General features: G+C 39.0%; 1 protein-coding gene across 2 annotated transcripts; it reads right to left on the bottom strand.

Annotated features, from left to right (window-relative positions):
- Nucleotides 1-481: 481 nt before the first annotated feature.
- On the bottom strand, nucleotides 482-17,576 carry loxa (lysyl oxidase a). Of its 2 annotated transcripts, XM_017490048.3 has the most exons (7): nucleotides 16,692-17,575; nucleotides 14,008-14,116; nucleotides 12,508-12,639; nucleotides 5,720-5,876; nucleotides 5,053-5,148; nucleotides 3,361-3,476; nucleotides 482-1,018 (listed from the first exon to the last, which is right to left on the bottom strand). In XM_017490048.3, exons 1-7 carry the CDS (start codon nucleotides 17,257-17,259, stop codon nucleotides 1,012-1,014), a joined length of 1,185 nt encoding a protein of 394 aa, XP_017345537.1. In that variant the 5' UTR covers nucleotides 17,260-17,575; the 3' UTR covers nucleotides 482-1,011. The 2 variants fall into 2 exon arrangements, with proteins under 2 accessions (XP_017345537.1, XP_053542930.1); XM_053686955.1 differs by lacking the exon at nucleotides 482-1,018 and having other exon boundaries at nucleotides 3,357-3,476; nucleotides 16,692-17,576.
- Between the last annotated feature and the right edge of the window lie 3,653 nt (nucleotides 17,577-21,229).

Genomic DNA, 21,229 nt, shown 5'->3' with positions numbered 1-21,229 from the left:
TTTATTATTTGTATATTTGAGATTTTCACTTAAATAAAATTCAGTTAAATGTAGACAACATGTTCATTTCACTCAGCCGAATGAGATCATTTAAGATATGTGTGTGTGTGTGTGTGTGTGTGTGTGTGTGTGTGTTGATTCTGGCATGCAGTTAGATGCAGTTCATAAGCTGCTGTTATATGCATCATATAAGCAAAGAATATAAACAAATCTTGCACTTGGCTCATTTGAGGTAAGCGGAAAATCTGGTAATGGGGTAATGTTTAAACTCCAAACTACTAATTTATGACATTAAATACATAGCTTATTTTTGTAACAACTAAGTAAAATATTTTCAGTTTGGACACATACCTGGATAGGATTCCAGATATAGTCATGGCTCTGGCTGTTCTAATGCACATAGCTCATGTCCGTAAGTTGTTTGCTTTACTTGTTTAATGCATCCCTAACTGTCCAAAGAAATGTTTCAGCCAGAGAAACATCAGAGAATGAATATTTATTCAAGTCATTTTCATGTAATACATGTCTTGCAGTAATATGAGCTTTTGTTAAATAAGTTCTCAGGATAAACAAACGGACATCCTCAAAGAGCTGATTGTTGTCCGGCATGGATCAGACTGAACCTTTAATCTGCCTCACTGTAGAGCTGAGTTAAACATGGCCCTATAGGTGAATAAATTGCACTTTCTACCAGAATGACCGTTTTATCTTCAGCTGGAACATACTTATTTCATTTTTTTTGTAAACATTTTATAATCTTTATTAAAATATGTCTATCGACTTACATGAAATATCAACAAAATGAACCAAAGGAAGAAAAGAAAAAAAAACCCCTCATAAAAGACAGAACAGTACCTAAGCTTCATCTGGTAATATGCTCTAAGTTTCAAAATGATTGTATCAGAAATCTCATATTCAGTCAGTGTGGAAATCCACTGCTTTTCTTCATGATGACTAGCGTTAGAGTCGCCTCGGTCTGTCCTCGTTTTGGGATGTCGGTCTGAACACGTTTTAATACCTGAAAGAGACCAAATCACACTGGTGTTATTAACGTATTAGATCCTCTGGTCAAATCTGTATCAGACGCAACACGATCCAGACTGAAGAGAATACGGTAGTGTCAGATATCTGAGATACTTTGGACTTTCTTCCATTTTCCTAGATTTTCTTGTTCATTGTTTCATTATTGTGCGTTATCATAAAAGACTTTTTTTTTTTTTTTTTTTTTACACAGAACTCAACTTACACGTTGCGATTATGGCCCCCCAAATGAAATACAGTGTAAATAAAAGTTATATTTATTGTTATAATTCCAGCCTGGATCTATGCCTTATGCAAGAGAAATATGCTGTGATGTATTGAAAAAAAAAATACCATGCAAGTACACCAATCAGCCATAACGTTAAAACCAGCGACAGGTGACGTGAATAATATTGACAATCTCGGCACTGATTATACAATGGCACCTGTTAAGGGGTGGGATATATTACGCAGCAAGTGAACTGTCAGTTCTTGAAGTTGATGTGTTGGAAGCAGGAGAAACGGGCAAGCGTAAGGATCTTAGTGACTTTGACCAAAGGCGAAATTCTCCTGTCCAGTATATGAAAAGCAGCAATAATCTGTATATTGTAAAATATTCTACTGTATATTTTTAATACATGCAATACAATAGATTAGATAATCACTTTTTTTTCTGGACAGGATTGCGTGCTATTTCTGGAGCACAGTGATGGTGTATAATCAGTTGCTGTATACTGAAACTCGGGAACGTTATCTGAAGGACTCTGTGTGGCTTTGCAGCTGACGCAACTTCCTCGATTTCAGTCGAAGACATCAAGGGAAGTATTGATGTCACTTTCATTGCGCACTAACACGTCATTTCTGGTCCTTAGCACAAGAAATGAGATCAGCATTAACACATGTTAGAATTTTGCTGATTTTTACTAATTTGACACGTCGACATTGTATCAAGCCTTTCATGAGATGAATCAGATGCACAAAAAAACACAAACTTGTGCAAGGAAACAAATCCTCAATACATCACGGCCTCCGTCCCCTCATAAGGGGTGGGCGATATGGCAAAAATAACATATCGCGGTACTTAAAGACATTTTTAGTATACATGATCTGTATCACCATATATAGGTTTGAATATATTGTATAACTGCCATTTTGAAAAAAAGAAAAAAAAAATCAAAACTATTATGTCTACAAACGTAATTGACTTTAAACTGAAAAGGATAAAAATAAAAAAAATTCTACCAATAAATAAAAATGACATTTTTACAATTTTATGTTATGAATCTTAAAATCGAAATCAGATCAGCTGCTTCCAATCAGAGTTTGACTATTGCTATATTCAAGTTAGAAAAAGATATCATGATACTGGTTATATGATAATCCCGATATTGATCTCATCATATGGTTAAATAAATATAGTTAATGCCATCTTATGAATTATGAATTGCGTTTCAAAAGCATTGCATTTCAGGATTGTATTCAGGAGTACGATGAAAGTGTCATTTGTTATATACTTTACTATATTTAAAAACATACAGTGAGGGAAATAAGTATTGGATGCGTCAACATTTTTTTCAGTAAATATATTTCCTTCGACATGCCTTTTCTTTAGTAATGGAGTATTGCGTGTGAGCGTGAGCAGTGGAGCGCATTGCCAATTGTTTTCTCTGTGACGATGGCACCTGCTGCCTCCAAGTGTTTCTGGAGCTCTTTCTGAGTGGTCCATGGCTCTTGGGCTACTCTTCTGACTCCCTGGTCAGAAATCTTGCGAGGAGCTCCTGTACGTCTCCGGTTGAGGACGGAGTGATGTTTCTTCCACTTGTGGATTGGAAGATTCAGAAGTTTTGAAATACGTCTGTATCCGATTCCATCAATAGGTGTCATAACAATAAGGTTGCAAAGATCTTGGGAGCGCTCTTTGCTTTTACCCATCATGAGATGTTTCTTGTGTGACACCTTGGTAACGAAAAGTCTTTTTATAGACCATGACTTTACTAACCCACCTGATATTAATTTGCACAGATAGGGGGTATAATTATTTATGGATTTCAGCTGGTTCCTAGCCTTAACTTGCCTTGGACAACTGCTTTTTCTTAGCGTGTTCAATACTTTTTTCCCGTGTCATTCCACTTTATTACACATAACTTAATTTATGGACTTTAACGTTGTGAATTCTTTATATTTCCGTTTTTCTTGAGTTAATACTGACATCTGGTGAAAATTTCACGCGATAACCTCACTGGAAATATATTTACTGAAATAAATCTTGACACGTCCGATACTTATTTCCCCCAATGTAATAGAAAACTGTGAAACGAAGAACCATAAAATGAGACTCACGGTGACAACTGACATCCTGAAGCGTAGACGTAGTTGCCGGTGTAGCGAAGGTCACACCGCACAATGTTGTTGCTGTAGTCGGACTCTTGAACCTGATAACTGGGGTTAACGCTGATCTGAAAAAATGAAACAAAACAAAAAAACACATTTGTTGCTGGCAATGACTTACAGTCTTTTGTTTGCTTTGTACAGGTTATTACAGTGAGCCGTATAAACACATTAAAAAGCCAAAACTCAAACGGAACACACAATAGCCAAACTATAAACACCACAACAAATGTGAAAACATAACAGCAAATGAACATCACATGCTCATTGCTGATTGGATAGAGCCTGCGTCAACGTTCACACATACAGCGACTGTCTAATAGACGTGGGCGTGGCCAGCCATGCAACAAAGTCGAGAAAATTTTAACTTTATGCAAATTTGGAGAGACTTGTTGCAGCAACTACCAATGGGAGTGAAGACAGTAGAGTGCACATGATCTTCGTAGACGAAGGCAGTCCGCAGGTAGACGGCCGCGATAGCAAAGAGTTCACACTCCTTCTCCTATATCTCATAGGATATGACGCATATATATCCTGGAGAATTTTCTATTCAAACGCTCTCCCTCCAGAATGAAACCAGCAAGAAAACTGGTTTGTTGTCAAAATTGGATATAAAAGTTACTATGGCAACCAGTAGTAGGAATGCCTACTGGCGAAATCATAGTACAGCGACTGGCGACTTGCAGTGATAAAATCCCGGTATGTGCTAACGTAGCTTCAGTTTTAGAGATCGCAGAAACTAAAGAGCTGTAGGATGATTACAGCGAGAGGAAATATGAGCCTAAATGAACTGAACGACGCTTTCATTTGTGCTTATGTTCATCAGTTCATATGATATTATTTGAACTATTCCGTCAGTAGTCTCGCCTCGTCTTCGACCAGCCCAAAAGGACCCATATCACAACCCTCTTCATCTCCCTCCACTGTCTTCCTGTAGCCATCCGTATCAAATTCCATGCCTTGATGCTCACGTACAAGACCTTGTCTGGATCAGTACCCTCCAACCTCAACTCTCTCCTCGAGGCTTATGTTCCCTCACGCAATCTGTGATCGGTTAACGACCGACGCTTAGTAGTGCCTACTCAGTGTGGCTCAAGGTCCCTTTCCAGAACCTTCACACTAAATGTCCCTCAGTGGTGGAATGAAGTTCCAACTAAAGAGCTAAAGACTCACCTCTTCCGTGAACACCTAACTAACCCCTAAAACGTCAACCCCACATTATTTAAAATAAAATTACTCTGGCACATACACCCCTACTCTGCGCACTTTTCTTTTCTAGAACTCAATTCTAAATCTTGTACGGTAGCACTACTTGTACTGTTCTCCGCTTGATATATCGCTTTGCTCGTATTTCCTCATTTGTAAGTCGCTTTGGATAATGTCCAATCAGCAACGAGTAGATAAGTACAATAAGCACCTCCCCTTTCTCGTTTGAGACATGTTTCTAAATGTGCTGTTGTGTTTTTAGGTTTGTATGTTCTCATTTACTGTTTTTGGTTGGTGTTTTTTGTTTTTTTTAGTTTGTTAATGCGGTTTGCGATTACAGGCCACCGTATGCCGTGTCGTGACTCTGAACCATTAAGTTTATCGCAGTACAGAGGTTAGAAATATCTATGCACCAGGCAGCTTGTTCGTGTCACACACCTTGAGGATGTAATTCCCAGGTTTCACGTCTGTAATGTCGATCCACTGACAGTCGATGTCGGCGTTGTAAGTGTCGTAACATCCTGGACTCAGACCCTGCGACAGCATACACACAAACACAAGCACTATCAGCATGCACTTGAATCGAATTCATACACACACTGACACATGTTGCTGATGTAAAGGGTGTGTGTGTGTGTGAAGTTAATAAAAAAAAAAAAAGGTAGCTTGTAATGTTACAAAGAAACCTGAAATCACAAATTCCTCTGTCCTAAAGACTTTCCTGTGGCAGAAAACATACTGACTGTTACAAAGCACTGATACTCCTTCCATTAATGTTAAATAAATCTCCTTATATATATATATATATATATATATATATATATATATATATATATATATATATATATATATAAAAAGCTTCACTACATCGACAACTATACAATTTTTCTTTGTTAAGTAACAACATGTTCGATCCAGACTAGATACCCAGATATCCCTGTGCACGTCATGACTAAACTGACCACTAAAATATTTTTTCTAGATGATTTTTGAGAAATCAGGAATTCTTCAGTATTAATAAAGTAAATAAAGTCTTATTGACTCCTACATACGTGCTATTTAGCATGAATTAGCAACAGGCACAGCCGAGGTGGAGCTGTATCACCTGTGTATGAGCGGTACAAGCATAGCGTCTATAGTAGCCGTAGTCGCAGGACGTGTCCTCCAGGCAGAAGCTAGCCTTGTGTCCCTCAGCCACACGGGAGTGAGTGCTGGCGTCCAGCAGATCGTAATGGCTGAATTCGTCCATGCTGTGGTAGTGCCTGTGGATACACAGACGACTTGGTCAACACCTCGATCTGTTGAGATTATATAGAAATTGTACAAAATATTTTAAAACACTCAATATATATATATATAAAAAGGTGGTCTTAGTAGTAACAAATATGACCGAAACGGATGTCGCTTCATATGCTTCGGGAGCCAAGGGTATGTAGATATGGAGGGATCTTAACAGACACTAATTTCACCATATGAAAAAGCAAAAAAAAATACATGGATTGACCAAATAAAGAAGAAAATAAATGCTGAATAAGATAAACAAAATGGTTTTACATAATTTCTTAATCAAAGAGGTCGGATAGTTCAGTGTTTAAGGCAGGCGTCTTCAATCTTATCTGCAAAGGGCCGGCAAGGCTGCAAGCTTTCATTCCAACCAAGCATGCGTCAGCCCAGTGATCAGACTCTTCCTGCCTAAGGCTCGCCGAATAACACAATGTTAATTTAAGACTTAAGATTCCTGACATACTTCTCAAGTCAAACAAGGCTCAGGGTCCCTCTGGGGAGAAAGGCCACGTGTAGGGATCTGGTGCTCGTATGCAGACTTTCACACTGAGGTCAAATTTCAGTTCATATGTTTACTGAAAAGAACGTGGAAAAAACATGTGCAACGCTCTAAAAATAGCTTCCATTTTTTTTCGTATTAAAAATGGTTCAATCTGTACATTCTCCACATAGTGTGTAGCAACACTGACAAAACAGTAGGTATTCTAGTCTTAAGACTTGCAAGTCTTAACACTTAATTTAAAAAAAATAAAAATACTTGCTTGCACAAATAATTAAAGTAATGGTTTGGCAAAAAAAAAAAAAAATACAAATAAAAGTCAAATTTAGATACATGTCGCACTTTCCCCAAATGTCGATTTCACAAAATATGTGGTGGTGTGTGAGTTTAGGTTTTTCAGTTTTAGTTTTGCAATGTAGATAACAGGTCAAGTCTTCATATACAGCTCTGCAATGTCACTTTAAATAAAAGATTTATGTACAAAGAGGAAAAACATTATCATCCGTATCAAAAAAAGAAAAAGATTCTGGTTGTCCAAGCCTCAATAACCATACAGTCTTTAGCTACATGTTGACGTGTTGGTCATGTTTATAGATGACAGTAAGCCCCACTGTGTCATAAACCACATTAACAAGAGATTGTGACCACTTAAGAACTAATATTTATATAAAAGATTTTTGTGTGACAGACTTCCACGATTTGTTAGCTACATTAGCCTTGTATTTGTAGCACAAAACTAAAAGAAGCAAACATCAGACACCCAAGATGTCTACAACTGTGGGCAAAATGTGCAGCATTTTGCATCAGCGAATAATCCAACACTTTGAGAAGAACATTCCCCAAAGGCAAATCGGTAGGATTTTGGGCGTTTCACTTTCTAAAGTGCACAATATAATAAAAAGATTTGAGGAATCCTGTCAAATCTCGGTATGTAAAGGTCGAAAACAACTTCTGAATGCGTGTGATCTCCGATCCCTCAGACGTCACTGTCTTAAAAACTGTCATGAGTCTGTAATGGAGATCCGGACATGGGCTCGGGAATACTTTGGTAAACCTTTGTTAGTCGACACCATTCGCCGCTGCATCCACAGATGCAAGTTAAGGCTTTACTGTGCAGAGCAGAAGCCGTACATCAACACTGTCCAGAAGCTCCGCCCACTTCTCTAGGCTCGGTCTCATCTGAGATGGACAGTAGCACAGTGGAAACGTGTTTTGTGGTCCGACGAGTCGACATTTCAAATAACCTTTGGACAAAACAGCCGTCGTGTTCTCCGGGCCAAAGAGGAAAAGGACCATCCAAGCTGTTATGAGCGTTCGGTCCAAAAGCCAGCCTCTGTTATGGTATGTGGGCGTGTCAGTGCCCATGGCATGGGTAACCTGCACATCTGAGAGGGCAGCGTTAATGCAGAAAGATATGTACACATTTTGGAGCAACATATGCTGCCATCCAGAGCAGGACAACACCACACCACATTCTACCCAGTTGGTTATGCTAAACATAACCAACTGGTGTCTTCAAGTGTTATTATAAGTGTTATTAAAAGAAAAGGTGATGTTACACGGCGGTAAACAGTTTTGACTGTCCCAACTTTTTTGGAGTGTGTTGCAGTCATCAGATTTGAAATGAGTGTATGTTTTCAAATATACATTCAATTCACAAAGTAAGACATCAGATAATATGTTAATAATGTGTTTTCAATATAGTACAGGGTGAAGTGAATTTTCAAACGACTCTTTTTGTTTTTTTGTTGTTGTTTTTTTTTTTTTTGCATTTTCCATACTGTCCCAACTTTTTCGGAATTGGGGATGTAAATCAGGGCCAGAAATCTTCCATTATATATCACCCAGAACAAACACACTTCAGTGCTGTCCTAAAAGGACCATATGTGTGAGATTGTGTGTTGAGTGGAGCTCAGCCACATGTACTCCATACATGGCGGTACAACATAGCTGACATCAGTGCAGAACTATGCCCTGAAAGCCATTAGAGTGTCTGGAATGGCTGAGCACTCAGAGCAGACCTCCACACTGTTTTCCTTTAGACAAGACCACAGATTGTTTCCTGTACCACCACCAGCACCAAAATCCCAACACACCTAGCACAAAGTGAGATGAGCTAATCCAGACTCTCACCCAATAACATTTTATACAGCGTAATTAATTTAAATGTACACGTCTAGTCGTGATATCGAAGCCGTGATTCATATACATTTTTACGTATAGGAAAACAGACACTCACACTCAATGGTGAACAGAAAAGTGTTCCTCCGCATTCAAACTAAGGAACACAAATCTAACAGTTTTGTTGTCTGTTCGTTGTGTAATTTTTCTACTTTGATTGCAAAATAGTACGTGCTTAGTCAATGTACTTCAAGTTTCTTTTACAGAATGAATTATTGAGAAAGTATTCCATCTTGTTTTGTTGTATTTTACATGCACCCTCCTCGGGAGACCTGGTATGGATATGTCAGCGAAGTAGGTTTAAATAAATAAGCCCCAGTGGACACAAAATCCAGATTTGGTGCCAAAATAGTTTGGTATTTGGAGTTAGCCATGATCTGTCTTGACTAGAACCCCAGTCTCCATAGCATGCTGCTGCTACCACCATGCTTCACCGTAGGTATGGTGTTCTTGGGGTGAAAAGCTGTCTTGTTTTCGCATCAAACATTTCTTTTAGAATTAAAAACGTTCTCCCTTGGTCTCCTCAGACCATGATGCATTTTACCACATGGTTTAGCGAGACTGTAGGTATATTTCGGCAAAACGTATTCCCCATTCTCACCACTTGTTGAGGCTTTTTTTTTTTCTCGACTTGTTGATGATCGCCTTCACAGTGTTCCACTGCACATTTAATACGGACCACGGCTTCAGCAGTCTGATGAAATCCAAATGGATTCAGTTTTATTTACAGTCTATAACACTTTTAACAATGGACACTCTCACAAAGCAGCTTTTACAGAAGTCCTGATAGAAATGTTAAAAATTTTAATTTTCCCTAATGAGAAAGCCTAAGGCGAGAGTGGCTAGGGAAAAAAAAGTCCCTGAGATGACATGAGGAAGAAACCTTGAAAGGAACCAGACTCAAAATGGGACCCATCCTCATCTGGGCGATACTGATTAGTGTGATTATGTATACTATAACTGTATACTAAAGAGTCAGAAATCTCCCGATGTTTATTTGGGGTTAATCAGAATCATGTCATTGATTACATGTGTATGATAATTACTTTTGAACATGAATTTGAATATAATTGCTTCATTCTGAACACGGCCCTATTGTACAATAGTGTGCGCAGTTATGCAACCAGTTTATTGTACGTTAGATTTTTTTTTTTACATCGTAAAAACCTGCATTTTTAAGAAAGGTGTGTAGACTTTTTATATCCACTATAGCTACTTCTAGAGAGCCTGAGCAGGAGCCTTTGCGTACGATCTGTAACGCTCACCTGCTCGACTCTGTGCTTGGACTGCACTCTGCATCACTTTGAATTAGCTTTGGATAAAAGTTTCTGCCAAAGGCTCTTCCTTCATGCACTGTGCTGTCCAGCAGCTGTAACAATACAGCTTCTCTCAGAGGAGCAATAAAGTGTCTGTCTATTGTAGGCCAATACTGGATGAAAAGAGTTTTGTCTTGATCTTCTCTCAGTCTCCAGATATGGTCTGAATAAGGCTTTGTATCACATTTGGCAGCGTCATGTCAGAAATGTCAAATTGTACTGGGAATATCACAACGCAAGAGGATCCAAAAGTTGCTCAGAGGATATGAAAGAGGTCGTTTGAGAATATTTCTATCACGGTCAGAAAGGCAGACGCACACTTCTGACCTGATACCATATCATTATGATATCTTAACACACTCTATAGCTTAGCTATTTTACTTACATGTGTGAAACCTAACTCACTCTTGTTATAAGATAAATTATAAATGATACATTTCTTTGTTTTATTTAGTTCCAAGGCTGTGCAGACATGATCTCTGCACGTATGTATATGTAAGGGATAATCCAAGGCTAGGTGTGCATTACATGATTTTAACACGTGACGTGGAGGCAAAGAACCATCTGTGTAATGCACACCTCGCCATGGATTATCCTGCTTATACCATGGTCGCTTCACATTCACAGCATTCACAAATTAAAGCTGTTATTGATGTTGCAGCACAAAATTTGACCGAAAAGATATAAATAACAGTTCATTTTAGTTAGTTAGTTTATATACGGGTCATTAGATCTAGGATTCTGCCTGCTCTAAATCATACACAGAGATAAAGTAGTGTGATTTATTATATTTATTATCATTTGAATGAATTATAATAAATAGTTATTAGAGAGAGAGAGAGAGAGAGAGAGAGAGAGAGAGAGAATTGCCTGAGTCTGTGCCGCGTCTCTACTAATAATGAAGCTGTGAGTTTAACTACTGTGTGCAACTGCAACTCTATGTTACTATGGTTACAGTTGTTTATAAGCAGCACATTCATTCAGAACGGTGATTAAACTGACTGGAATAACCTGTGCATTATACAATTTAAACGCACCCCTTCTAGCCAATCAGAATCGAGTATTCAGACAGACCATAGTATGAATTTTTTTAAAGCGCACCTCTTGTGGTTTTGAAACGTGCCTAATCTTGTTTTAAAGGTCTCATACAATAGATTCACAGGCATCCGAGGTCAAAAAATATTTTAACGGGCTCATCATTTAAACTGCAGCATTACATTTTACCCCCAAGTGTCAAAACCGACTCGTCAAATGATCCGTTCTAAACTCCTCCTTTCAGAGAACATACTCTGCTCTGATTGGTCAGATGTCCCAGTCTGTCGTGATCGGTCTACCGCTGTCAGCGAGCATCCGATGAAGACCAGAGGCGGGGCTTTTTGTTACAAACCTACATAGGTGTGTACAGGAAGTGAGTCTGGAATCACTAACGACTCGTTTCAGCCGTTCAGAATCGGTTCCTTCTTTGGGAGTCGATAACTCCGTTTGTCGTGCGCTTTGTTTTTTGAAACTTTGCAGACGTTTTCACACTCACAAACAGATCTATAACACACTACATGAAAGGTAATATCTGAAAAACCATAATAGGTGTACTTTAAAATACATACATACAATACGGAATGCATATAATTATATGCAAATATGGTAAGGGATATGTATAAATGAAATAAGTCTCAGCTTTAGACACTTGTCTCAGAGCACACAGAGCATCTGGCATGTTTTATACACTTCTCTGGCCACAACCTTCAGGATCGTGAATCTGATTCGCTCTCTGCACTTGGTTTCTAATGGGAAAATTAACTTCCGTGACACTGTTCTGCAAAAGATTTAGTCATGGGTCTGACAAAAACACATCCCATCAAATCCAAAAGATTTTACAGACTTATTTGAAACAGTCAGTGGTGAGTAAAGGTTTTAAACGGATGGTTGCCAATAAAACATTATTCAAACATAAACATACACATATTTTCTAGTGAAACTAGCCTGTTCTTGGCTACATTTACTGATGAGATCAATCAAACTCTCTAGAGAAAAGCCAGAAGTCTGGCTCAAGAGACTAAATGATAATAATGCACATGTATAATACTGTATCTATAATAATAATAATAATAATAACAACGCACATGTAGCTTTTATCTGTGGGCTATTCTCAATGTCCACTTGTTATTAGAGGCCCATTAAGATCTGAGAAATAAAGACTGAAGTGTATTTAACAATGACAGGATTGGACTGCAGGTGGATAGGATGTTCTGTCACAGTGTGATGTGTCACAGTAATACGTTGTCGTATTTACAATGTAATTCACTTTAACTTCCCTAATTACTGCTGGATCATTGGTCGTGTGTGATATACAGCATAAAATACATCATTTTCACTTTGATCTATGGCAAAGTGAAATACTGTATGCTTTCAGAGACAGGTGGTTAATAATTTATATACTTATCTTTTTCATGAGGTCATTTACTGTAGGTTTCAGAAAGTTAACTTTAAATCATCAGCTATGCATCACACAAAAGTCACTTTGGGACAATGGCGGAAAACACAAACATGTAATCACAGCTAAATACACACGTACAGTTCTGCTGTGATATCGAGAACAGGCAGAGAGAAACTTACTGATGGCAGCTGTGCCACTCCCAGGAATAGCGTGGCCGGCTTGGCAGGAAGTCAGACGTGCCCTGGTTCTTGACACGCTGTGGGAAGCGCAGCAGCATCCGCGTATCGTAATCTCTCGACCTGTACGAAGAGCTGCTCAGCACAAACAGGACACCAAACACAGCACGTCAGACATCAGCCGGGGTCCTCAGAGAGTTCAAATGACTTTTGGAAATTGCGTTCTGACAGAGTGATTACAGGAAACTACATATTGGCAATAAATATTGTTGCATTTTTATCTCTCTCGTTGGGATTACACTATTTCAGTATGCTTCAGTAATCACTTCAACAGTCTGCTGATGATTTTTCCATGTCTTGGAGTGAAATTCTCCTCCCTCTATTGCAAGATTTCACTTTTTCCTCCCCCTTTTTCCTGTTAGAAACCCTCAGTTCCTCAGAACTGGCTTGAATCATAGGAATTTTACAGAGATCATCATGATTCATCTGGTAAGTCATAAGTCAGCTTAGTTGCTTAAATATAATAGATTCCTCCTTTTCATTCCCCTGTCCTGCCAAACATCCAAACTAAGCATGGACAATGTTGATGGTTGAAAGAACAAAACTGGACTGACATATGAAGATTGACTTCAATAATAAATGACTGGCACAAAAACACTCATAGAAGGAGTACAAACCAGATCCACACGGCACAAATCGAAATATCATGCTAGCACTGTTTAATTTGCTAGCTAGCTAACTCGAGCAGCATCGCTAGCAAGGACACTTCAGCATATAACCATAGCTAACATTTAGTCAAGTGTAATCATGTAACATTTGCTGGAGATTTCTTTTAGACCCAGAAAAATAGCCTACACTGACATAAAATTGAAATAACGATAAAAACATTAGGGGTTTAGATATTTATATAGCTAGCAAGTACATGCTAGCTAGTACATGACGACCTAGCTAGATAACATTAGCATAATTTTAGTATATTAACTAACAACAAATCATTTTAAAGCATGTCAAGTTAGACATTTTCCTTTTCCTTTTTACTTTCTTGATGTAATGTTTTGAGGCCATATCAACCAGTTTTAATCAATCAGCGAATCCAACACTAAGCGATGCTAATCAAAGATATCAATGAGGTAAAGAGTTGAATGATTTAACATTAATGACAAGACTGCTGCTTATACAGTCTAATCTCACGTGCTCTGGTCAAACAGACGGACCATATCCGAATGACAGTTTTCTCCAATGTTAGCTAGCTAGCTCATAGTACTGAATGAAGGTGACTGGATTTATGTTATATTCTGGAATATGCTTCACCAATCAGTGTATTCAAGAATATAACGGAAGTCTAGTCACATTGATTGATATGAGATATTAAAAATGACACCTTCATGACTGTAATTCAGACTAAAATAACCAGTGTCTGTTTTCTTTTCTTTCTATGAACAATGTGATTTCTCAAAGGTTTCGGATTCACATTGGCTAAACCCCAGTTTACTTTTGCAGTACCTGGAAAGGCAGTTTTCCTCTGCGGCACATCGGAGGTTGTACATCGGCACCCTTTGCACATAAGTGGAGGCCTGAATGTAGTACGGATCTGGCACGAGGTCAGGCAAACCTGCAGAGCATTTTAACATCTTATCCTAAGAACCAAATGAAGTTAGCAATGCAAATCTAATCAACACTAATCACTCCACACAGGAGTTAATATTATTGCGGAAAGCTAACTAATGCGTTTTCATTCATGCTTTTGTGTACAGTATATAAAGAAGAGACTGAGATAAAAGAACGATGTACAACGCCAATTTCGAAAAAGTTGGGACAGTATGGAAAATGCTAATAAAAACAAAGAGGGATCTATAAATGTACTTTGACTTGTATTTAAACAAAGAATGTATAAAGACAAGGTATTTGATGTTTTATCTAATCAACTGCATGGTGTTTTTCAAGATAAATGTTTATTTTGAAATTGATGCATGCGACATGTTCCAAAAAAGTTGGGACTGGGGCAATTTAGCACTAATAGCGATGGGACAAGGTGATGTGAAACAGGTGAGACAATCATCTAATCATAGTATATATTGAGCCTCCAAAGAAGGCCTAGTCCTTCAAGAGCAAGGATGGGTCAAGGCTTGCCAATCTGCCAACAGATGCATCAGCGAAAAATCCAACACTTTGAGAACAACATTCCGCAAAGGCAAATCGGTAGGATTTTGGGCGTTTCACCTTCTACAGTGCACAGTATAATTAAAAGATTCAAGGAATCCGGTCAACTCTCGGTGCGTAAAGGGCGAGGCCGAAAACCACTTCTGAATGGACGTGATTTCCGATCCCTCAGACGTCACTGTCTTAAAAACCGGCATAAGTCTGTAATGGATATCCTAATATGGGCTCGGGAATACTTTGGTAAACCTTTGTCATCAACACCATTCGCCGCTGCATCCACAGATGCAAGTTAAAGCTTTACTGTGCAAAGCAGAAGCCGTACATCAACACTGTCCAGAAAATTCCGCTTACTAAACTTAATCAACTGGTGTCTTCACTCAGTGCCCAAACGCTTAATAAGTGTTATTAAAAGAAAAGGTAATGTTACACAGTGGTAAACAGTCGACTGTCAAAACTTTTTTGGAGTGTGTTGCAGTCATCAGATTTGAAATGAGTGTATATTTTCAAAATTAAATTAAATCCACAAAATAAAACATCAAATAATGTGTTAATAATGTGTTTTCAATATAGTACAGGGTGAACTGAATTGTCAAACGACTCTTAAAAAAAAAATACAACAAAAAAAAACCCATACTGTTCCATACAAATTCCAACAGCACTTAATTTAATTGAAAAGCTGTAGCTGGCTCAAATGACTTTTTTTGTATTACAACTAGTGTTTTCACATGGAGAAGCCCAATGAGACTAAAGTGCACACATCTTGCACTTGACATTCACAGTCTGATCTATGACGCGAAAGAGGTGGAGCAATTAGAACCGGCTGTGCTCTGAATCTTTCAAGATGGTCAGTGCGTACAGTAAGAAAGGAGCTTTAAGACATGTACATAAGGAGCAGAAAATTTAGGGCAGACATTTTGGGTTTAAAATCAGAGACTGTATCGGTGGAGCCTGTTCTGTTCTGGTGCTGCTCAATAATACGAGGCACAATGTGGCAATTTGTCATTTCTGTTTTATATTATTTACTTATTTATTTGAACTATTCTACACCAATACAGGTACAATACTTAAGTACAGAGTATGCAGTCCATGAACATAGTGCACGGTGCACTGTGTTTAGAGACATTGTACCTTTGATATGAACGTCCATGATATGGACTGCATTCTTTGTTTAACACGATCTGTTGATGAAAATTGAATGTTCCCGGCTAAAGTTATAGAGCAGCACACTCTGACTAAAATATATTTTACGTTATATATATTTCGACTACATTACAATTGCGATACACTTGCTGTAATGTGCCATGATCGTATATAAGCAGTGCAATCAATTGACCAAAGCTAGATGTTAATTTATCCAAATGTATCTGGTCCGAATGCTCACGATGCACATGTGCTTTGCTGGAGTGCAGTTCTAATTCTATTCAGTACTTCAGTCTCCTTTCGGGTACTAAACTGTACCTTTCCTCGTCACGTGTCACCTCAAGGACACATCTTTTTTTTTTTTTTTTTTACCTTTAGTGTGTATTTTTTTTTACCTGGAAAAGTGCATATAGTATAAAGCTAGAAGTATAAAGGTACAAGAGTGGTCCATTGATGCACCTTAAATCAATTCACAGCAAGAGGGCAGTGGTAGCTCAGTGGTTAAGGTGTTGGTCTACTGCTCAAGAAGGTCGTGAGTGCGCACTACCAAGCTGATGCCATTGTTGGGCCCTTGAGCAAGGCCCCATGAGATGGATAAGGGCATCTGCCAAATGCCATAAATGTAAATGTAAAGTTACACGACATTCACGTGACCATGTAAGATGGCTTCACACTAAATGTACGAAAAGTTGTAACCCTTAAGAGGAACACCCCAATGACAAGGAAAGATACAGTTTAACACTTTTATTTCTTTTCATATGTAGTCTTAGAGCAGTTGTAGCCTAATGATGTATTATGAATAAATGCTGTTAATAATAATAATAATAATAATAATAATAATAATAATAATAATAAAGTACACTGTACCAGCGCGTGTACTACCTTACCGTACTGAAAGTAGCCTGTTCCGTATCCGGGTCTCTGTCTCGGTCTTGGTCTTTCATACGCGTCATAGTAGTTGTAGTACGGGTTGTCCTGTTCGCTGTACTTGTACGGATTGTAAGGATCGTCTCCGACCATGGCGTCCGCTCGCGCCCTCGGAGGTGGCGGAGACGGAGACGGAACCGGCCCAGGAGCCGTGCGCGCGGTGTCGTTTACGCGGCCGCGAGGCGCACCGGCGCGCCTGCTTGGCAACAAGCGCGATCCGTGTGAGTGCGATGGCGCGGAAGAGCCAGACGGCTCGTTGTGTCTCGCATGGCCACTGCTGATCACGGTTAGGGGTCTGACCGGAGACTGCTGCCGCCGCTGCTGCTCCTGCTCTGCATCTCCGTTTCCGTTTCTCCTCAACGGAGGCACGTACTGCGCGCCCTGACTCAGGATGCTGAAGAGTCTGCCGTCGTGCTGCCACTGGATGGTCCGCCTGAGAGGCGCCGAGTCCCGCTGGCACCGTGCGCTCTGGAGCACGCAGCTTAACAGACACAGATGAAATATGGTGTCGAGTTGTCGTGCGCGCATTTTCTCCGTGAGATTCCCGACCTCCCTGCTACACAATGCCAAATACTCTTTTTTTCTTTTATGAAAAAAAAAAAATGAATCTAATAAAATTAGGCCTGCTGCTCTGTTGTTGTTTTATTTAAATTAACTGAGCAGTCAAAGTAGATATAAAGTAGATATATTTCCTGTAGCCTACTCAGTGAAAAAATAATAAAAAGTAATGGGCATGATGAAAAACAAAACAAACAAACAAACAATAAAAAAAAGCTCTTGGTGCAGCCTCCTGTACAGTAGCTCTGCGCCTTCCCCGACTGATGCGCAAAGTGAAAGCAGAAGGAGGAGCTGATGCTTTCTTTTATTTAAATTTTCCCCTAAAAAGTTTCTGATTTCGTCTCAGACAAGCCCCTACAGATACGAACGTGAGCTACATCACCTTCAAAAACACTAGCCACTTTCCTCTACCAAAAAAAGAAAAGAAAAAAAGCCCTCCTTTGACGAAGCTACAGCATGAAATGAGCTTGTTACCTTTATTCAGTTCAAGTGTTACATGAGCATGTACAGCTGTGGCATCAATTCTGAATTACACAATGATATACACTATATGGCCAAAAGTATCCTGAGACCTACCTGAACATCACCACACCTACTGTATATGAGCTTGCTGGACATCCTACTCCAAAACCATTGGCATTATTATGGAGGCCATGGAGACCATTGCAACTATAACAGCTTTCTACAAGATTTTGGAGTGTGTCTGTGGGAATCGGGCACTGATGTCAGGTGAGGAGGCCTGGTCACAACGGATGTTCAGTTTATCCCAGAGGTATTCGCTGTTCCAGCTTTGTGCAGACCACACCAAACTCATCAAACCATATGTTTATGGACCATGGTTTGTGCACAGGGGCAGAGTCATGCTGGAACAGGAAAAGGCCTTCCCCGAACTGTTGCCACAACGGTGGAAGCATACAATTGTCTAAAATGTCTTCGTATGCTGTAGCATTAACATTAACCCTTCACTGGAACTAAAGGGCCGAGTCCAAAACCTTAAAAACCCATGGTCCCAGACTATTATCTCTCCTCCACCAAACTTTACAGGTGGCCCTATGTATTCGGGTAGGTAGTGTTCTCCTGGTATCTGACAAACCCAGATTAATATTTCAGACTTCTAGATAGTGAAGTGTGATTCATCGCTCCAGAGTGCGGTCCTTTATACCACTCCAACCGATGTGTGGCATTGCGTATAGTGATCTTAGGCTTGTGTGCAGGTGCTCGGGCTTGACAACCCATTTCTCTCCCAATGCAGAGTTCTTGTGCTGATGTTGTTCCAGGTTCAGTTTGGAACTCTGTAGTAAGTGATGCAACAGAGGATCAAACATTTTTATGTGCTACACACTTCAGCACTTGGTGGGCCTTCTTTGTGGGGTTGCATAACCAGCTGCTTCATGGCTGTGCTCTTGCTGCTCCGCTTCCATTTCACAATAATAGAATTTACAGTCGACTAGGGAAGATCTACTAGGGCAAAAATTTCACTGACTTACAAAGACACTGCCTCGTTTGTGCCGATGTTTATCTATGGAGCTTGCATGCCTATGTGCTTGATTTTATGCATCTGTTACCTGTTGGATGTGGCTTAAACTCCTGATCTCAATCATTAGAAGGGGTGTCCACATACTTTTGGCCATATACTGTAGCGATATGGACACAAAACAGCATTAATATTTATCACATAACAATGACGAAGTGTCCTTCAGTATAGATAGAGAGTACTTTATTGATCACCAAGGGAAAAGTTGGTATATTAAACCAAACTCATGTATCCAATGGCAACCAAAGTATCGTTTATGATAATTACGCCAATTCCACAGTTTGTAGAAAATGTCAAATCTGGAAAATATTTACTAAATCGTGGTTTGTTAAATTGCTTAATCATGTACCGCAGGTCGCCACTTCTACAAAATAATCATTAAAGTTTTCTAATGGTTCTTAATCCCTGGTTCAATCCTGAACTCCGATGATGGGTTTCCCCTGGATTCTCAGGCACGAGTGGATTCATGACCCTAAAATTGCCCCTATGTTTGAATGAGTGTGTGCATAGCGTGCATTTTACGGGGGACGGGCTCTGGATCCATTACAACCAGGATAAATCGTTGTTAAATGAATGAATGATTTAATTTATATCAGTCGATTGATGATGGAATTATTCATAGCCCATTCGGTTGGGTGATGTCAAGATGCACCTCGTGCATAAGACGACTTTGAGCAGTTCACTAGTATTCCTGATAAACACACAAATGAGCAGTTTAGTGTACACACTTATCCACAAACCAGCATTACAGTAAACAAAGCTAACCCACAAACCAACATTATAGAAATCAAGCTAACCCACAAACCAGCATTACAGTAAACAAAGCTAACCCACAAACCAACATTATAGAAATCAAGCTAACCCACAAACCAACATTATAGTAAACAAGCTAACCCACAAACCAACATTACAGTAAACAAGCTAACCTCCAAACTAGCATTAGAGTAAATAGGCTAACCCAGAAACCAACATTATAGTAAACAAGCATTTTACACCTGACGAACTGGCAAGGCTAATTTGATTGAAGCCAAAACTAAATATCAGTTCATTTAAAGTCGGGGGCTTGATACAGTATCTCACAAAAGTGAGTACACCCCTCACATTTTTGTAAATATTTGATTATATCTTTTCTTTTTTAAATTGTTAGCCACTCAAAAGAGGTAACTAGTATTTGAACAGAATTATAAATGTATGGAGTTGTGAATGAGGACTTTATGAAGATTAATATGTTGAATGACTGATGTAAATAGCTGGAGCTGGATCTGATCAGACACCTCCTCAAACGGAAGGTGGAGGAGCACAAGGTCTCTAACATCCACCAGCTCCGTCTTGTCGTCATGGAGGAGTGGAAGAGGACTCCACTGGAGAACCTGTGAAGCTCTGGTGAACTCCATGCCCAAGAGGGTTAAGGCAGTGCTGGAAAATAATGGTGGCCACACAAAATATTGACGCTTTGGGCCCAATTTGGACATTTTCACTTAGGGGTGTACTCACTTTTGTTGCCAGCGGTTTAGACATTAATGGCTGTGTGTTGAGTTATTTTGAGGGGACAGCAAATTTACACTGTTACACAAGCTGTACACTCACTACTTTACATTGTAGCAAAGTGTCATTTCTTCAGTGCTGTCACATGAAAAGATATAATTAAATAAATATTTACAAAACTGTGAGGGGTGTACTCACTTTTGTAAGATAATGTATATATGTATACTGTATGTTCGTAAATAATGTCCCCAGGTTTACAGAATCCCAGGAATATGATTTAAAGGGTACAAAGAACACACCGCCAGAAAATAACCTCACGTAAAAAACAAAATAAATCATTACATATAATAAGAAATACAAATTGTCTGAAGGCATTAAAGTAATGGTTAGAGCACAGAACTCAGTCTGGTGGTTCTGTAATACAGGCTCTAAGGATTTTATGCACTGTAGTGCTAAAGGGGTTAATGTTCAATCTCTAGTGGTGTGGTTTATGGTCAACGTTCCAAGATTGTAGTTTATTGTTATGGCATGCACATCATTTTTACAGCTGGATGAACTCTACAAAAAAAGTCAGTCAAGCAAACTTGCCAAAAAAAGTCTCCTCTGAGTTCTTGCTACCAAGGCCAAGTTCTAAACAAAAGTACATAATAAATGATGCATCGTTTATTCACTCACAAACTCAAACACAATGCTTTCTTCCCTCATCGTCCTCCAAATCCTTAACAGTTCTTCTCTTTCCAGCCCCAGATGCATGTAAGGCTTTGTTTAAACTAACAAGTCTGCTTATTTCAGAGGATAAAATGTCTCCATAGTTACATACATTTCTATAGTAGGTATTGACAGAAACATTGCAGTATAACACTATATATATATATATATATATATATATATATATATATATATATATATATACTGAAATGC

The sequence above is a fragment of the Ictalurus punctatus genome, chromosome 16 (genome assembly GCF_001660625.3).
Source record: "Ictalurus punctatus breed USDA103 chromosome 16, Coco_2.0, whole genome shotgun sequence".
NCBI lineage: Eukaryota > Metazoa > Chordata > Actinopteri > Siluriformes > Ictaluridae > Ictalurus > Ictalurus punctatus.
This window is presented reverse-complemented; position numbering and strand designations above follow the sequence as displayed.